At 41.9% G+C, this 17,632-nt stretch overlaps 1 protein-coding gene across 4 annotated transcripts in view; it reads right to left on the bottom strand.

Annotated features, from left to right (window-relative positions):
* The window catches only part of OSBPL9 (oxysterol binding protein like 9), a 194,666-nt gene that overhangs the window by 111,240 nt on the left and 65,794 nt on the right, over positions 1–17,632 (bottom strand). For all 4 annotated transcript variants that reach the window (XM_062191311.1, XM_062191312.1, XM_062191307.1 and 1 more), the window contains exon 3: positions 15,130–15,208. In XM_062191311.1, coding sequence (XP_062047295.1) covers positions 15,130–15,208 — 79 coding nt within the window. The remainder of the gene's footprint in view (positions 1–15,129; positions 15,209–17,632) is intronic.

The raw sequence follows: 17,632 nt of genomic DNA, 5'->3' as shown, positions 1-17,632 counted from the left end.
CAGAACAGGAATGAAACTAAACAGGCAATGGTTCAATGTCTGATTCTCTGCCCTTCAAGTTCCTTCAGGGAATATTCCTGGGCTTCTATGACCAGGCATCTAGGCCGCCCACACTTGATGACAGACCTGCTCATCTCTGCCTCAGGCCGTGACTCATGCCCATCTCTCTCAAGCAATGTCCCAGTTGGGCCCTTGCCCAGTGATAAGCCTCAGCCTGGATATACACTGAACACAGGAGAAACTTTGACAACCAAAACTTATGCAAGTAGTACTCACTACTAAACTTTCATAAGACCTGCACTTTCTTATATTGACTCATCAGAGAAAAATTAAAATGTTCTTAAATAGGCAATAAATGGACATTTAGTACTATCACATTGTATAAGGACTGCCAGGCAACAATTTAGTTTCTGTGGCATATCAGCATTTCTATTTGAAGAGTAGTGCTCATGAAACTATTTGAATATATTTCTATTCTACCATTCTTTTGCTTAGTGTAAGAACAAAAAGATTAAAGTGCCAATGGGAGTGACAATGTTTCTGCAAACATAATAATTGAAAAATCATTAAGCATGCTGAATACAGCAAATCTTTATCACCAATGAAATACTCCTCAGAATTCAACTTACAAGTTAGTTGCCTATTTATGAATAACTATTACATCTAGAATGCCAGGAGTCATTCAAACTTATAAAATGTAGTAAGAATATCCCTCCCCTTTGGGGCCTATGGCTTCTGAGGGGAGGTGGCAACACAAGTTATAAAAAGTGAAGAGAAAAAAATATATACCTTTCTATATCATGCAAGTCTTTCCTCAACTCATACAGTCTACTTTCATGGATATTTTCAGATATAGATTTTTATACCAAATTAGGGAAATATTTTTCATTATTTATCTTCACACTAATACCTACCAAGTAATGTGTTCCAAACTAAAAAAAAAATTACTTAACGGTACAACTCAGCAATTTCTCAGAATTAATAAGTCTAAGATTATTTCCTGTTTACTTTCAAAAAGCAAGACATTAAAAAACGATAAACACTTCACCACCAACAACAAAATGGATAAAGGTATGAACAAGTCACCAAATGAGAAATAAACACATTAAAATATTTATTTTGAGGGAAGCATTCAGCTTGCATACTTTTAAAATTATACTACTAAGTTCTGGGGAGGGGTATGGTGAAGTAGAGGGGAGTATAAATCAACACAATCTCTCCTAAAAGCAATTGGGGAAGGTGTTTAGCCCACATTTCATACCAGGTACTGACTCCAGCTCCCTGCTAATGGAGATCCTGGGAGACAGTAAAAATGATGGGTCAAGGGGCCAGTGCTGTGGCATAGTGGGCTAAGCCTCTGCCTGTGTTGCCAACTTCCCATATGGGTGCTGGTTCATGTCTCAGCTGCTCCTCTTCCCATCTGGCTCTCAAGTGCTTGGGCCCCTGCACCCACATGGGAGACCCAGAAGAAGCTCCTAGCTCCTGGCTTTGGATTGGACCAGCTCCAGCTGATACAGACATTGGGGAGTCAATCAGCAGATGGAAGACCTTTCTCTCTGTATCTTCCACCCTCTATCTGGAACTTTACCTCTCAAATAAATAAATGAAGATCTTGAAAAAAAAAAAAAATGATTGCTCAAGTGATTGGGTCCCTGCCACCCACATGGGAGACCTGGGTTGAGTTACCAGCTCCTGGTTTTAACCAGATCATTCTTAGCCACTATAGTCATTAAAGGAATGAGCCAGCAGATGGGAGCATGCTCTCTCTCTGAAATAAATATTAAAAATTAAAATTATGACTATTCTAAGTTAAACAGAGATTTGGTTAAAGATTTAACTATAAGAATGCTCAATACAGAATTATTTAAGAGGAAAAGTCTATATAATACAAGTAAATGGCTAAATATGATTGATTATTCATAAGATGGAATATTATATAATTATTGAAAATCATGTTTTCTTCAGACATTTAGTGTCATGGGAAATGGTCACGATATAATATTTAGAATTGAAAGTCTGGATAATCTTATCTGCACAGAATGAATCAATTCTATGAAATGCACATCTAAATAACTGAGGGATGAGAAATAAATAAATAAAAATGTTATTAACAATTATCATCAGGTAGTAGGGTTATGGGCAGTTATGAGTATCATCTTTACACTACTTTATATTTTCCTATGTTTCTATAGTGATCAGATATCACTTCTTTTAAGATTTATTTATTTATTTGAAAGGCAGAGTTATAGAGAGGCAGAGAGAGAGAGAGAGAAAGAGAGAGAGGTCTTCTATCCACTGGTTTACTCTTCAGATGGCCACAATGGCTAGAGCTGCACCAATCCGAAGCCAGGAATCAGAAGCCTCTCCCAGGTCTCCCATGTGGGTGCAGGGGCCCAAGGACTTGGGCCATCTTCTATACCTGGGCCATAGCAGAAAGCTGGATCAGAAGTGGAGCAGGGGCAGGCGCCGCGGCTCAATAGGCTAATCCTCTGCCTTGTGGCGCCGGCACACCGGGTTCTAGTCCTGGTCGGGGCACCAATTCTGTCCCGGTTGCCCCTCTTCCAGGCCAGCTCTCTGCTATGGCCAGGGAGTGCAGTGGAGGATGGTCCAAGTGCTTGGGCCCTGCACCCCATGGGAGACCAAGAGAAGCACCTGGCTCCTGCCATCGGATCAGTGCGGTGCGCTGGCTGCAGCGTGCCAGCCGCGGCGGCCATTGGAGGGTGAACCAACAGCAAAAAGGAAGACCTTTCTCTCTGTCTCTCTCTCTCACTGTCCACTCTGCCTGTCAAAAAAAAAAAAAAGAAGTGGAGCAGGGGCCGGCACTGTAGCATAGCAGGTAAAGCTGCCACCTGTAGTGCTGGCATCCCATGTGGGCACCGGTTCTAGTCCCAGGTGCTCCACTTCTGATCTAGCTCTGCTGTGGCCTGGGAAAGCAGTAGAAAGATGGCCCAAGTCCTTGGCCCCCTGCACCCGCATGGGAGACCTGAAAGAGGCACCTGGCTTCGGATCAACCCAGCTCCGGCCATTGTGGCCAATTAGGGGTTGAACCAGTGGAAGAAAGACCTCTCTCTCTCTCAGCCTCCTTCTCTCTCTGTATAACTCTGACTTTCAAATAAATAAATAAATCTTTAACAAAAAAAAAAAAAAGGAGGGGCCAGCGTCATGGCTCACTTGGCTAATCCTCCGCCTGTGGCGCCAGCATCCCATATGAGCACCGGGTTCTAGTCCCTGCTGCTCCTCTTCCAGTCTAGCTCTCTGCTGTGGCCCAGGAAGGCAGTGGAGGATGGCCCAAGTGCTTGGGTCCTGCACCCGCATGGGAGACCAGGAGGAAGCACCTGGCTCCTGGCTTCAGATCAGCACAGCGCCGGCCGTGGCAGCCATTTGGGGAGTGAACCAACGGAAGGAAGACCTTTCTCTCTGTCTCTCCCTCTCACTGTCTATCTGTCAAAAAAAAAAAAAAAAAAAAAGGAAGTGGAGCAGCCGAGACTCAAACTGGCATGGGATGCTGGTACTGCAGATGGCAACTACACCCATTATACCACAGTGCCAGCCTCATCAGATATCACTTTTACAAAATTTTTTAGAAAAGGGAATGGTGGGGGGTAGAGTTGTGGCACAGCAGGTAGAACAGCTGCTTGCAATGTGGGCATCCCATACAAGTGCCGGTTCAAGACCCAGCTCTCCATTTCTGATCCAGCTCCCTGCAAATAGCCTGGGAAAAGTAACAAAAGATGGCCCAGGTACTTTGGCCCCTGCCACCCATGTGGGAGATCCGGATGAAGCTCCTGGCTCATGACTTCTTGGGGTCACTTGGGCAGTGAACCAATGGATGGAAGACTTCTCTCCCTCTCTCTGACTTTCAAATAAATAATTTTTTTAAAAAATGAAAGAAAAAAATATAAATTACAGACAAAAAGTAAAAATAGGGCCTTCTGATCTAGCAGTTGAAGATGCCTACATCTCATACTAGAGAACCTGGGTCTGATGGCCAGGCTCCAGCTCCTGACTCCAACTCCCTGCTAATGTGGACCCTGGGAGGCAGCAGTAATGGTCCAGTAGTTGGATTCCTGTCATGCATGTGGGAGAACTGGAATGAGTTCACTGCTTCCACTTTTTTTTTTTTTTAATTTTTTTTTTATTTATTTTTGACAGGCAGAGTGGACAGTAGAGGGAGACAGAGAGAAAGGTCTTCCTTTTTGCCGTTGGTTCACCCTCCAATGGCCACCCCGGTAGGCGCGCTGCGGCCGGCGCACCGCGCTGATCCGATGGCAGGAGCCAGGTGCTTATCCTGGTCTCCCATGGGGTGCAGGGCCCAAGCACTTGGGCCATCCTCCACTGCACTCCCGGGCCACAGCAGAGAGCTGGCCTGGAAGAGGGGCAACCGGGACAGGATCAGTGCCCCGACCGGGACTAGAACCCGGTGTGCCAGCGCCGCAAGGCGGAGGATTAGCCTACTGAGCCGCGGTGCCGGCCCACTGCTTCCACTTTTAACATGGCCCAGCTCTGGCCATTGTAGGCATTTGGGGAATGCACCATTGGTTGGAGGGGATCTCTCTCTTTCTCTCCCCTCACCTCTGCCTCTCAAATAAACTTTAAAAAAAAATTAAAAAATAAAATTATCCTTTTTGGCCCAAGTCCTTGGGCCCTGCACCTGCATGGGAGACCAGGAGGAAGCACCTGGCTCCTGACTTTGGATTGGCACAGCACGCTGGCCGTAGCAGCCATTTGGGGGGGGGGTGAACCAACAGAAGGAAGACCTTTCTCTCTGACTCACTCTCTCACTAACTCTGCCTGTCAAAAAAAAAAAAAAATTATCCTTTCTAATCTTAGCCAAACAGCCCATCATTACATAAACTCGGGAGGATTATAATTCCAATTATTCAGAGAAGATCCTGAACAGAAAGAAAATTAAGAAACAGAAAGGTACACCAGTGAAATTGGACTCTCTTATGGTAATAAAACATCCCTAAAACATGAATTTAGTAGCATTTCCACACTTAACACCTACTAAAATTATAACATTTAATTAGAGAATTAGTTGTTATTTCCAATACATGAAGTCTGTAAATGATTTTATTTTATTTTGAAAGTGGTTATCAGATAAAATTAAAAACATAAAACTGTAGAGGGAACTTTCTTTTAAATCAACAGTCAACAGAAAATAACGGCATCTGTTTACTAATGATAATGCTGAGATGATTATTTTTTAAAAAGCAGACATGTAACCCTTCAACTCTGGTTTAGTCTAATGATTTACTGTCTGATCTTCTACATGATTAATGATGCAGATGTGCCATGCTGAGCTGACTGACGTTAATGTAGTAGGGTTGATACTGCCCTAACATACTTGATCAATATAACTTTTCTGAATTAAACACTCTCCTTCACCATAACATTGACCACTGAGCTATTTGTAGTAATTCTGCATTGCGATAGATGAGCAAGTTCTAATGAACTGAGTTGAAAAGGTTCATTGTCAGACCAAAGATAATTTCCACTAAGAAATTCATTAAAATTCTTTTAATTCAAGCATTTTTAATGCTTAAAAATGTTTTATCTAGTCTTCAGCAACTTATATTGTTTTAAGAGCATATCCATGGGACCGGCACTGTGGCATAATAGGTTAAAACTGCCACCTGCAGTGCTGGCATCCCATATGGGTGCTAGTTTGAGTCTGGCTGCTCAACTTCCGACCCAGCTCTCTGCTATGGCCTGGAAAAGCAGTAGAAGATGGCCCAAGTCCTTGGGTCCCTGCACCCACGTGGGACACCCAGAAGAAGCTCCTGGTTCCTGGCTTCAGATCGGTGCAGACCCAATCACTGTGGCCAATTGGGGAGTGAACCAGCAGATGGAAGACCTCTCTCTCTCTCTCTCTCTCTCTCTCTCTCTCCCTCTCCTTTTCTCTCTGTGTAACTCTTTCAAATAAATAAATCTCTTTTTTTAAAAAAAAAAAGCATATTCAATTAAATTTACCAATAAATTTCATACTTGAAATCATTTTGGAAAATATATTGCTTTAGAAAATGTCCCGGCCGGCGCCGCGGCTCAATAGGCTAATCCTCCGCCTTGCAGCGCCGGTACACGGGGTTCTAGTCCCGGTCGGGGCACTGATCCTGTCCCGGTTGCCCCTCTTCCAGGCCAGCTCTCTGCTGTGGCCAGGGAGTGCAGTGGAGGATGGCCCAAGTGCTTGGGCCCTGCACCCCATGGGAGACCAGGATAAGTACCTGGCTCCTGCTATCGGATCAGCGCGGTGCGCCGGCCGCAGCGTGCCAACCGCGGCGGTCATTTGAGGGTGAACCAACGGCAAAAAGGAAGACCTTTCTCTCTATCTCTCTCTCTCACTGTCCACTCTGCCTGTCAAAAAAAAAAAGAAAGAAAGAAAATGTCCCCAAGGCCGGCGCCGTAGCTTAACAGGCTGATCCTCCGCCTTGCGGCACCGGCACACCGGGTTCTAGTCCCGGTTGGGGCGCCGGATTCTATCCCAGTTGCCCCTCTTCCAGGCCAGCTCTCTGCTATGGCCCGGGAAGGCAGTGGAGGATGGCCCATGTCCTTGGGCCCTGCACCCGCATGGGAGACCGGGAGAAGCACCTGGCTCCTGGCTTCAGATCAGCGAGATGCACCAGCCGCAGCGGCCATTGGAGGGTGAACCAACGGCAAAAAAGGAAGACCTTTCTCTCTGTCTCTCTCTCTCTCTCTCACTATCCACTCTGCCTGTCAAAAAAAAAAAAAAAAAAAGAAAAAGAAAAAAAAGAAAATGTCCCCAGACCAGCGCTGAGGCTCAATAGGCTAATCCTCCACCTGCGGCGCTGGCACATGGGGTTCTAGTCCCAGTCGGGGCACCGGATTCTGTCCCGGTTGCCCCTCTTCCAGGCCAGCTCTCTGCTATGGCCCAGGAAGGCAGTGGAGGATGGCCCAAGTGCTCGGGCCCTGCACCTGCATGGGAGACCAGGAGAAGCACCTGGCTCCTGCCTTTGGATCAGCGCAGTGCGCTGGCCGCGGCGGCCATTGGAGGGTGAACCAACGGCAAAAGGAAGACCTTTCTCTCTGTCTCTGTCTCTGTCTCTGTCTCTCTCTCACTGTCCACTCTATCAAAAAATAAAAAATAAAAAAAAAGAAAATGTCCCCCAATAAAGTCCTTGGAACTTGGAGATTTTATAAAGAACTAATCACATATATATCCCTAATTTCATACTCAAAATTTTAGACTTTTCACACACATGGGTTTGCTTAAGGCAGATACCCTTCTATATAGTATGAAATTAAAGTCAAGTCAGGTAACTCTCTTGTCCATTTTTCTTATCTCTATGTAAGTTGAGGATAAGGTTGCTAACAAAGTAAACTAGAACATTATATGAAATCACTGGATCCAGATCTGTGGTTCTCAAAGTTTAGAATGCATCAGAATTACTGAGAGGGCTGATTTCCACAGCTTCTGACTCAGCAGTGGGGATAGGGAAGGTCTGGGGAAACAAGAATTTGCATTTCAGACAAATTCCCAGATGGTGTTGACCCCCCCCCCCCCCACACGCACACAGAGGCAACACTTCAAGAACCACAGATCCAGACCAATTTGGGCATTAATAGTGACTCTGCCACTTCGCTTCTCTAAAACTCAGTTTCTCCAACTCAAAAACTAAAAATAAAATGATTTCATAGTTGTAAAGTTTATAAATTATATAAGTAATATACAGTAGCTATTAAACAATGCCTGGTTCATAAAACATATTTAGTGTTAGCAATAGTAGTTGTTACCACCATTTTTTAAAAAAGAGTTATTTATTATTATTTGAAAGGCAAGAGTTACAGGGAGACGGGAGAGATAGACATCTTCCATCTGCTGGTTCACTCCCCAAATGGCTGCAAAGGCCAGGGCTGGGCCTGGGTCCCAAAGTCAGGAGCCAGGAGCTCCTTCCAGGTCTCCCATATGGGGCAAGGACCCAAGTACTTGGGCTATCTTTTGCTGCTTTCCTAGACTCAGGCACATTAGCAGGGAGCTGGATCAGAAGTAGAGCAGCTGGGAATCAAAAAAGCACCCCACCCATTTGTGATGCCAGCACCACAGGCGGCAGCCTGTGACACTGTGACATGACGCAGGACCCTGTTACCGCTACTATCATTGCTACTATTTCTACCAAATAAGGGAACACATACAACATTTAGATCGCCAGATTTTTTAAAAAAGATTTATTTATTTACTTGAAAGGCAGTGTTAGAAAAAGAATGAGAGACAGACAGACATACAGACAAATCTTCTATCTACCGGTTCACTCCCCAAATGGCTACAATGGCAGATCAAACCCAGGAACCAGGAACTCCATGTGGGTCTCCCAAGTGGAGGGCAGAGGCCCAGAGACTTGGGCCATCTTCCATTGCTCCCAGGCATCAGCAGGGAACTGGATTGGAAGTGGAGCAGCCGGGACTCAAATTGGCACTCATAGTAGAAGCCAGCACTGCAAGTGGCAGCCTAACCTGCTGCACCACAATGCCGTCCCTGTGGTCACCAGATATTTACATTGTGTTAAATTGTATTGTATTTTAAAATTCCTTATGTTTTACATTAATTCTTGTTTGATAAACTAATAAAAGTTATTTACAGTTAAGCCTCTGCCGTGGACCCCCACATCCTCTTTCGGAGTGCCTGGTTTAAGTACCGGCTATTCCTCATTTCTGATCCAGCTTTCAGTTAATGCTCCTGGGAGGCAGCAGATGATGATCCAAGTATTTAGGTTTCTTCCACCCATGTAGGAAAGCCAGATGGAATTCTTGGCTCTTGTCTTTGGCCTGGCTCAGCTCTGGCTATTGCAAGTATTTGGCATGGACCAGCTGATGGAAGATATGCCCCTTCCCTCTCTCCCATGAATTTGTCTATCAACTAAATAAATAAATGTTTTTTAAAAAGTTAGTTTCACACTAGCTGACAAAGCCTTATAATAATTTTTACAACAGTTAAGAGAAGAATGGCTCTACAGCACAATTGTTTGTGTTTAAATTTCAGGTCTTCCTTATAGCAATGTATTCACCAAGTTTGTGGAAAATTATTATGACAAAAATTATGCATGAATTTCAAAAAAAACTGCACCAAAATAAAACTTCTCTCTTAATTCCATTTTCCATGATCTTTCTGAAGTACCCTCATATTAGCTGTTATGTCCATGGTCCTCAAGTTCCTGTTATTATATTGTATATGTTGTTATAACATTATACATTATATATATAATAACAGTATGAATCATATGTATTAAATCATTAAATAGATGTAATTTTATTTGAAGATAAAATTCAAATAACAGGATATTTTTTCTAATAGTGTGCACTAATAGACTATCTCATTTCTAGTAGATTGAGTTATAGGAACTGCTGATATAGAACTAATTTTGACCTATAAAAACAGTAACTTCATATATTTGAACCTAATAGCTTTCATCATAATCTCTGATCATTCCTTTGAGCCAGTTGGCGGTTCTACTAGTGTGATCCAAGGTTTAATCCTCAGCTCTCTTGTTACCCTGGATCTCCAAAAAGGATCACACCCACTACCACCATGTTGTAATCCAAGACTGAAAATACAAAGGTTTTATCTAATCATAGATGCACTTTATTTAGCCACAAGAAATTGGTTTGAAATGTGGAGATTTCATACACACACACTCAACCCATCTACAAAACTTGGCTTCTGGCTTCTTTTAGAAAAACTGGATGATCTTGCAACAACTGAGCAAGCATTACCAAAAGCCTATAACTGTCTAAAACTAAATAAGTGGCAGATAATCCTTTAAACAGAATACAAGCTCTCCAAATTGTTATAGTCTATATACAGCTTTAATCACTGATTTATTTATCTGTCTAGCCCTACATCATTCAAATTTTCACATGAAGTTCCACCTAACAACAAAATGTTGGTGACCACAAATCTCCCTTTCCAGCCCAGACTCAGATCCAGTTACCAACACCTTTGTGTCCCACAGACACCTCAAACACAAGAAGTCTCTTGGGCCGGCGCCGCGGCTCAATAGGCTAATCCTCCGCCTTGTGGCGCCGGCACACTGGGTTCTAGTCCCAGTCGGGGTGGCTGCAGTGCGCCGGCCGCAGCGGCCATTGGAGGGTGAACCAACGGCAAAGGAAGACCTTTCTCTCTGTTTCTCTCTCTCACTGTCCACTCTGCCTGTCAAAAAAAAAAAAAAAAAAAAAAAAAAAAAAAAAAAAGTCTCTTACCACCTCTGTTCTCCTGGATTCTATTTAAGATACTGACAACATGCAACAGCAGTAAGCAAAATCAAGAACATCACCCTTGCTACTCTAAATCTCTCACCTCCCTTTTCCAATCAATCACCAGTTCTACAGATTTACCTCCTAAGAAATCTCTATTTCCTTTTCCTTCCCCATTAACCACTGCTTTAATCCATTCAGGGCCTCATCAACAACCACAGGTATATTACTCTGGATGAGTTGTCCCTGCTCCTGGCCAAAGGCAATAACATCCCCTGCCATTGTGCCCCATCCTCTCTTGCCTTCTGATCTAACAAATCCTCCTTTCTCTCTTATGTCTACTGAATCACCTCAACAATACAGGAACATGCTTTTATTTCACTTATCCTAAACTCAGACATGCACACACACACACTCACAAACAAAACTCCCTTCTTGCACTTCCCTCTCCAGCTGCTACTATATTTCTCACACTATCTTAACTGAAGAACTTGAAAGCACTAGCCGATATTCCTATCTTAAAAATTTTCTCCTCAAGGTCACTAATGAATTCTTCATTATTAAACCCTGTGACCATTTCTCCATCCTACCCTTCTTGATCTGCCAGCAGCATTTAACACAGTTGCTGATCCTCCTAGAAACACCTCTCTCTCGGCTTGCAGTGTACCACATGCACCTGGTTTTTCTTCTCATTTTTGATTGCTTCTTCTAAATATTATTTACTGGTTCTGTTTCATTTTGTGCTCCAGGACTCAGTATTTGGATTTCTTTTCTCTCTACACTACTCCCAAATTCTTGTGGCTCTAAAAACCAACTAAATGTCAAGGATTCCCAAGTTTATTTCTCCAACCTGAACTTTTCGCCTGAACTCTGCACTCCAACTGCCAACTTCACATCTGCAGTTGGACATTTGGTGGACATTTAGAAATTGTTTAATAAGCACATTCCCACCATCACCACACCCACAAACTAGTTTCTCCTTTCTACCTCAATGAATGGCAACTCTATTCTTGTTACTCAAGCCAGAAATCTTAAGGTCAACTTATATTATGTTGCTATAGTCCAACTTCCAAAACAAATATATGGTCACATGATATAATGCTACTTAGCAAAACTACTTTATATGCAACAACATGGATGAATCTGAAAAACATTATACTGAGCTAAAACAAAGCCAGACAAAAGAAGTACATACATATAACTGATTCCATTTACGTGACATTCCCCAAAGGAAAAATCTAATCTAAAATGATAGAAAGTAGATAGAGGCTGGCACTGTGGCACAGTGGGTTAAAGCCCTGGCCTGAAGTGCCGGCATCCCATATGGGTGCCAGTTCTAGTCCCAGCCACTCCTCTTCCAATCCAGCTCTCTGCTGTGGCCTGGAAAAGCAGTAGAAGATGGCCCAAGTCCTGGGGCCCCTGCACCTACATGGGAGACCCGGAAGAATCTCCTGGCTCCTGGCTTTAGATCGGCACAGCTCCAGCCATTGCAGCCAACTAGAGAGTGAACCATCAGATGGAAGACCTTTCTCTCTGTCTCTACCTCTCTCTGAAACTCTTTCAAATAAATAAAATAAATCTTTAAAAAAAAAAAAAGAAAGCAGATCAATGGTTGCCCAGGGCCAGCAGATGGGGGTTAGGATTGAGCCAAAGAGGCAGAAAGGAATTTTGGGGAGTGAGGGAAATGATCTATATCTTGATTGAGATGGTAATTATGTATAAATGTATTTGTTAAAACTCATTGAACTATATGTGTACATTTTATGTTAATTATACTTCAATAAAATTGATTAAACATACAATTCAACTGCTTCTCACTGCCTTCCTACCATGCTTCTACCATGTAGGAGCTATCACTATCCCTCTCTTGGTTTATAACAGCCTCCTAAATAGTTTTTCTGTTCTGTCTTTGCCTCTTTGCATTTTATTCCTGACACAGTGGCCAGAATGATTCTGCTAAAACATAAAACACATTATGTCACTCCTATGTTCAAAATTTTCAAAATTTTCAATTGGTTTCTTAGTAAGATTAATTCCTTTATAAAGGCCTCACATAGGGGCTGGTGCTGTGGTGCAGAAGGTTAAACCACCTGCCTACAGTGCTGGCATCCCATATAGATGTGTTTGAGTTCCAGCTGCTCCACTTCTGATCCAGCTCTCTGCTAATTTGACTGGGAAAGCAGTGTAGGATTACTCAAGTCCTTGGACCCCTACCACCTATGTAAGAGTCTCAGAAGAAGCTCCTGGCTCCTGGCTTAGGGCTGACCCAGCCCCTGCATTGCAACCATTTGGGGAGTGAAGTAGCAAATGGAAAATCTCTCTCTCTCTCTCTCTCTCTCTCTCTCTCCCCCCTGTGTCTCTGACTTTCAAATAAATAAACAAACAATAAAATAAAATAAAGGCCTCATATAACTGGGCTCCCTGCTATCTCTGGAACCTTAATTCCCACTACTCTTCCCCATGGTTAGTTGCATGCAGCACTGGCCTCTTACTCTTCTCCAGATATAGCAGGCACATTCCTTGGCACTTACTGTTCTCTCTGCCTGAAATGATGTGCCCACCGCCCTCCCTCCCCAACATACCCTTGGGTAGCTTGTTCCCTCATTTTCTTCAACTTTCATTAAGGGGTATCATTCTCAGTGAAAGTCTTCTCTTGTCTACTAACTAAAATTTCAATGCCCTCCCCCCAACACATACACAACCTCACTTCTATTTCATTTTCTCCTTTGTTTTATTTTTTTGTTCTCGGGTATTACTATTATTTTATTTACTTATATTTTACTAGTTTAACTTGTTTATTGGCTTCTTCCTCTGCCAGAATTGATGACCCAAGCAGGCAAGGACTTTTGTATAATATTGTAGCCCCAGAATAATGTCAAATGTAGTTGTTGAATGAATAAATGAATGTTTCTGAACAAACTCTAGAAGTCTCTTTAATAGGTGACAATATATGATACCTCATTTGCTTTCAAAAATTCTAACATATTAAATTTAAAAATCAGCATATTTAAACATATGTTAATGTATATCAGCCAAAATTTGCTTTGAGTTCTAATACAGAATTTAATATCTATCAGACATTCAGAAGGTTTTTAAAATCAAATTTGCAGAAATCTTCTGATGAGCAAGGAGGTATGACTATGAAATAACTTATTACTGCCAAAAAAAATATAGTCTTACTGAGTTATTTGCAAAAGTCAGATCTCATGCTGCCTAAGACTCCCACAACCATTACAGTAGAAAATAAACTAATCAGACAGTCACAAAACTGATAATCCATTTTAAAAATATGTATAACTCTTATTTATCACTGTCATTTAAATAATTCATTAGAGGAATCTCTTGTTTTATGAACATGCCACATAACTATGAGAATGTTAAAGGGGAGATATAATTAACATACATGATTTTAAAGTAAATCAGAAGATTAAAGTGCTTTTGTTCTAGAGACATGAGTCTCCCCTCCTTTAAATAAGCAAACAACACAGTTTCTGAAAATCCAAAAGACATTTCTCCTTCATAATTGCAGATGGAGAGAATTCCATACTGCAGCCTTCACCGGCATTAAAGTATGCAACTTCACTCAAATAAAGAGTTCCAGTGTGTGGGAATGATTTGCTTTGGCATGTAATCAGCATTATATATTTAACCTGAAAATAAAGACTCTGGGCTTTCATAACAGGATTTAAAATATTTCATTAAGTTAAATATAATGAAAATTTTCAGGACAATATTCTTTAAGCAGTTCTGAATAAATAATATTAGCAAACACAGTAAATATTTATGGATAAACAGGAGAAAGCATTAGAAACCTCACTACTAAGTACAGCAATTTGTCTCTATCATACATAAGCTGCATATCATTTCCATGTGTCAATTTCTTAAACAAGACAATGAAGAAAAATAACAGCTATATACTATCCTATCACAGAACAATAGCTGCTTGAACACCTGCTTTAGCATACCTAGAGACTGGCAGACTTCATAATCCAAACAATTTTTAGCTATAAAATTACTTAGTATTTATTGATTTCAATATACCTAGCATCAGTAATAGCGCATTGCCAATTGTAGTTCAGAGACAGTACTAACATTTACAAATATCCTTATTTCTAAGCTTCCTGGACTGCTTTAAATGTAAAACAGAGGTTACTCTAGATAGGCAAGATAACTAAAAATTAGTACCAAAGCTATTAGACATTCCCAATAGACAAGAGATACATTAGTATAGAATCATTAAAATTGACTTTTATGATTGGCTTAGAGTTGTCAAAGCAAGATGAAATAAGAATGATCACACAGTACCTTACCCTTTCTACCGGTGAACCATAGCATGCAATGCCGAAACATAGCAGTGGCAGATGGCATTGGTGTTATTAACTATAAAAAGGATAATAGCAGAGAAATGATGGCTGGTAGACAAGACATGAAATGCAGATGAAATGAATGCAAACTTGTAGTTCATGAAGCAGAGCAAAACCTTTAAGCCAAAGGATGCCACTAGCTTCAATGTCATTTACATTTTGAGTTTACATGGACAAACACTGCAACCTTCCCAATCAGTCTTTAAACTCTTCATGCAGAAGCAGAATCATACTCCTCGATAAAGAAGATCAGCAACCTTCTGTAAACACAAGCCAGCAGCAGCAGCAGCAGCCCATTACTCTCTCCCTTCACTGATTTTTATCCTTTAAATTTTTAATCTCCAACTGCAGCCAGATCCACAGTCATTTCAAATAGATCTGTATCCACTGCAGATACAAATCCCTGCCTAACCTGCAGTACCACTTCATCCAGAACGTTCCTGTGCTCTCGTTCATGCAAGATCAGTTGCAAAACCATTCAAGTCATCCAACAAACAACCCAAAAGAGGAGAGAAGCAGTCGGGACTATGAAGAGAAAGAATCTCTTCTTTCAGCTCACCCTGGAAATGGAAGGTTTTCTGATCAACAGTTATTGTGAAGGTGCTGTCGTCCTCATCGTCTATACCAATCACAGCTCCCTGTGAAACAAAGAGCAAAATCCCAATAAGGCAAACAATGACATCAGCAATATTCACTACTGCTACAGTCCTTGAATACTCAATGCACCGAGGACATTGTAAGCAGACTAGACATAGAAAACAGCCATCTGAGACTCTAGCTTTGCTGAAGGAGGAAATACTAGGGAGAGAGGCTGGTAGGACACTTATATACCTTTCATGGGTCTTTTTCTATGCCATGCGTAAGGGGCACGGCTGTGGTGGGAGGGGGAGAGGACAAACATGGAAGCTGAATCTAGAATCTGTGTTTAAGCACCAGCCACTGAACCTTTCTGATCTTTATATTGCTCTCTAAAATGGGAGTCAGAAACCTATGCCTCACCAGGTTACTGTAAAGCTCAAAGCAAGCAGGTATTCTTCATCAGGCTCCTTCTGTGTTATACTTGTCAGCACAGAAATACCAAGTGACATTTGTTTCAAAACACTGTCCCGGCCGGCGCCGCGGCTCACTAGGCTAATCCTCCGCCTTGCGGCGCCGGCACACCAGGTTCTAGTCCTGGTCGGGGCACCAGATTCTGTCCCGGTTGTTCCTCTTCCAGGCCAGCTCTCTGCTGTGGCCTGGGAGTGCAGTGGAGGATGGCTCAAGTGCTTGGGCCCTGCACCCCATGGGAGACCAGGAGAAGCACCTGGCTCCTGCTATCGGATCAGCGCGGTGCGCCGGCCGCAGCGCACCTACCGCGGCGGCCATTGGAGGGTGAACCAATGGCAAAGGAAGACCTTTCTCTCTGTCTCTCTCTCTCACTGTCCACTCTGCCTGTCAAAAAACAAAAACAAAAACAAAAACAAAAAAACAAAAAACACTGTCCCAACCCCTTCTTCCAGGTGCTCACATAACCACTTTTACATTGCTCTGCTATTACGCTTTCACACTCTACTATGATTATCTATTTATCTGTCTGCCTTCTCCCACTGAACTGCTATGAGGTCTTGGAAATCAAGGATTATTTTGACACATGGCACTCAAGTACACATGAAATATATGTTTTCTAAAGAAACGATAAACAGCTCTGTAAATGGGACAGGGAGTAAAGAATCATGTGTATAAGTTGCTTGGTTTGGGAAGGTTGATAGGGTGGGTTTTAAACCTTGAATTTTTTCAAGATTTTCAACTAATACATCCTGTTAAAACAACAAGAATTAAAAGAAAGAAAACTATGCAAATAGGGAATCTATTGTTCACTGTCCTTGAGAAATAAATATTTTAATTATTCCAGAAAGACTAGAGAACAGGGGATAGGTGATATGCTCCAGGTTGGTTACATGAGAAACAGTATGCAACAAATAAAACCACAGTCCTTGAAAAAAAAGAGGATGAAAATACTTCAAGGGGACAAAATATCAATCCCATGAAGAAAGGTTACATGGGGGACTACACCTATTATGGGACTAAGACATTTGGAGTCAAACATTTATTAATTTCTTCCCTGAGAATATCTGGATGAACCCCAACTCTCTCAAAACCCCACTACCAGAGTTATCTTATTTACTCCTCAGACTCAGATTGAGCAATAAACTTAATTCCTATTTTTAGACAAGCAAAGTGCCTCCAGAGAGTATAATGACTTATCCAAGGTCACACAAAGAGTTACTGGCAGAACCAGCACCAGGTCATCATTGGCATGATATCCATCTATTCCAAATACACACAAACCTCAGTGTATAAGAACACATGGGAGCAGTTCATTCTGGTTATTTTCTGAATTTTGTGGTTAACTAAATTAACCTTCTAACTTATGATCTTTCAAGTACTTGCTGAGTTATAACTTATTACAAACATGTATACTATATACAGCTCTGGAATATCTGACAATATTCCTTGCTTTCAAGGTACTTTTCCAAAAGAGATAAAGCATGCAAAAAGGTGAGTGTAATTCAGTGGGCTAGAGATAAATAAGGAGTACCACATTTCTTTAGGGAAGGAAGAAAACATTTTTAACTTTACATGGTGAATGTCAATCTTAGGGGTTAGTGTTGTGGCACAGTGAGTTAAACATCCCACATCAGGGCACTTGTTCAAATCCTAGCTGCTCTGCTTCAATCCAGCTTCCTGCTAATGTGTCTGGGAAGTCAATGGATGATGGTACTTGGACTCCTCCCACCTCGTCAGAGATCTTAATGGAGTTCCTGGCTCCTGGCTTCAGCCTGGCCCAATCTAGCCAGTTGCAGTTGTTTGGGAATTGAACCAGTAGATGGAAGATTTCTCTCTTTTTGTGTCTCCCTGCCTTTAAAATAAATAAATCTTTAATATATATATATATGTATATATATATATATACATATATATATATATAAATTGCATATGGGTGAGTTACATGGTAAATGAATCTTATCTCAATAATGCTATTGTAATTCAACCCACTCCCAAATGGCTTTTCTTTCTCTTGG

The sequence above is a fragment of the Lepus europaeus genome, chromosome 5 (assembly GCF_033115175.1).
Source record: "Lepus europaeus isolate LE1 chromosome 5, mLepTim1.pri, whole genome shotgun sequence".
Classification (NCBI taxonomy): domain Eukaryota; kingdom Metazoa; phylum Chordata; class Mammalia; order Lagomorpha; family Leporidae; genus Lepus; species Lepus europaeus.
Note: the sequence above shows the minus strand (reverse complement) of the source record. Positions and strands in the feature narration are given on the sequence as shown.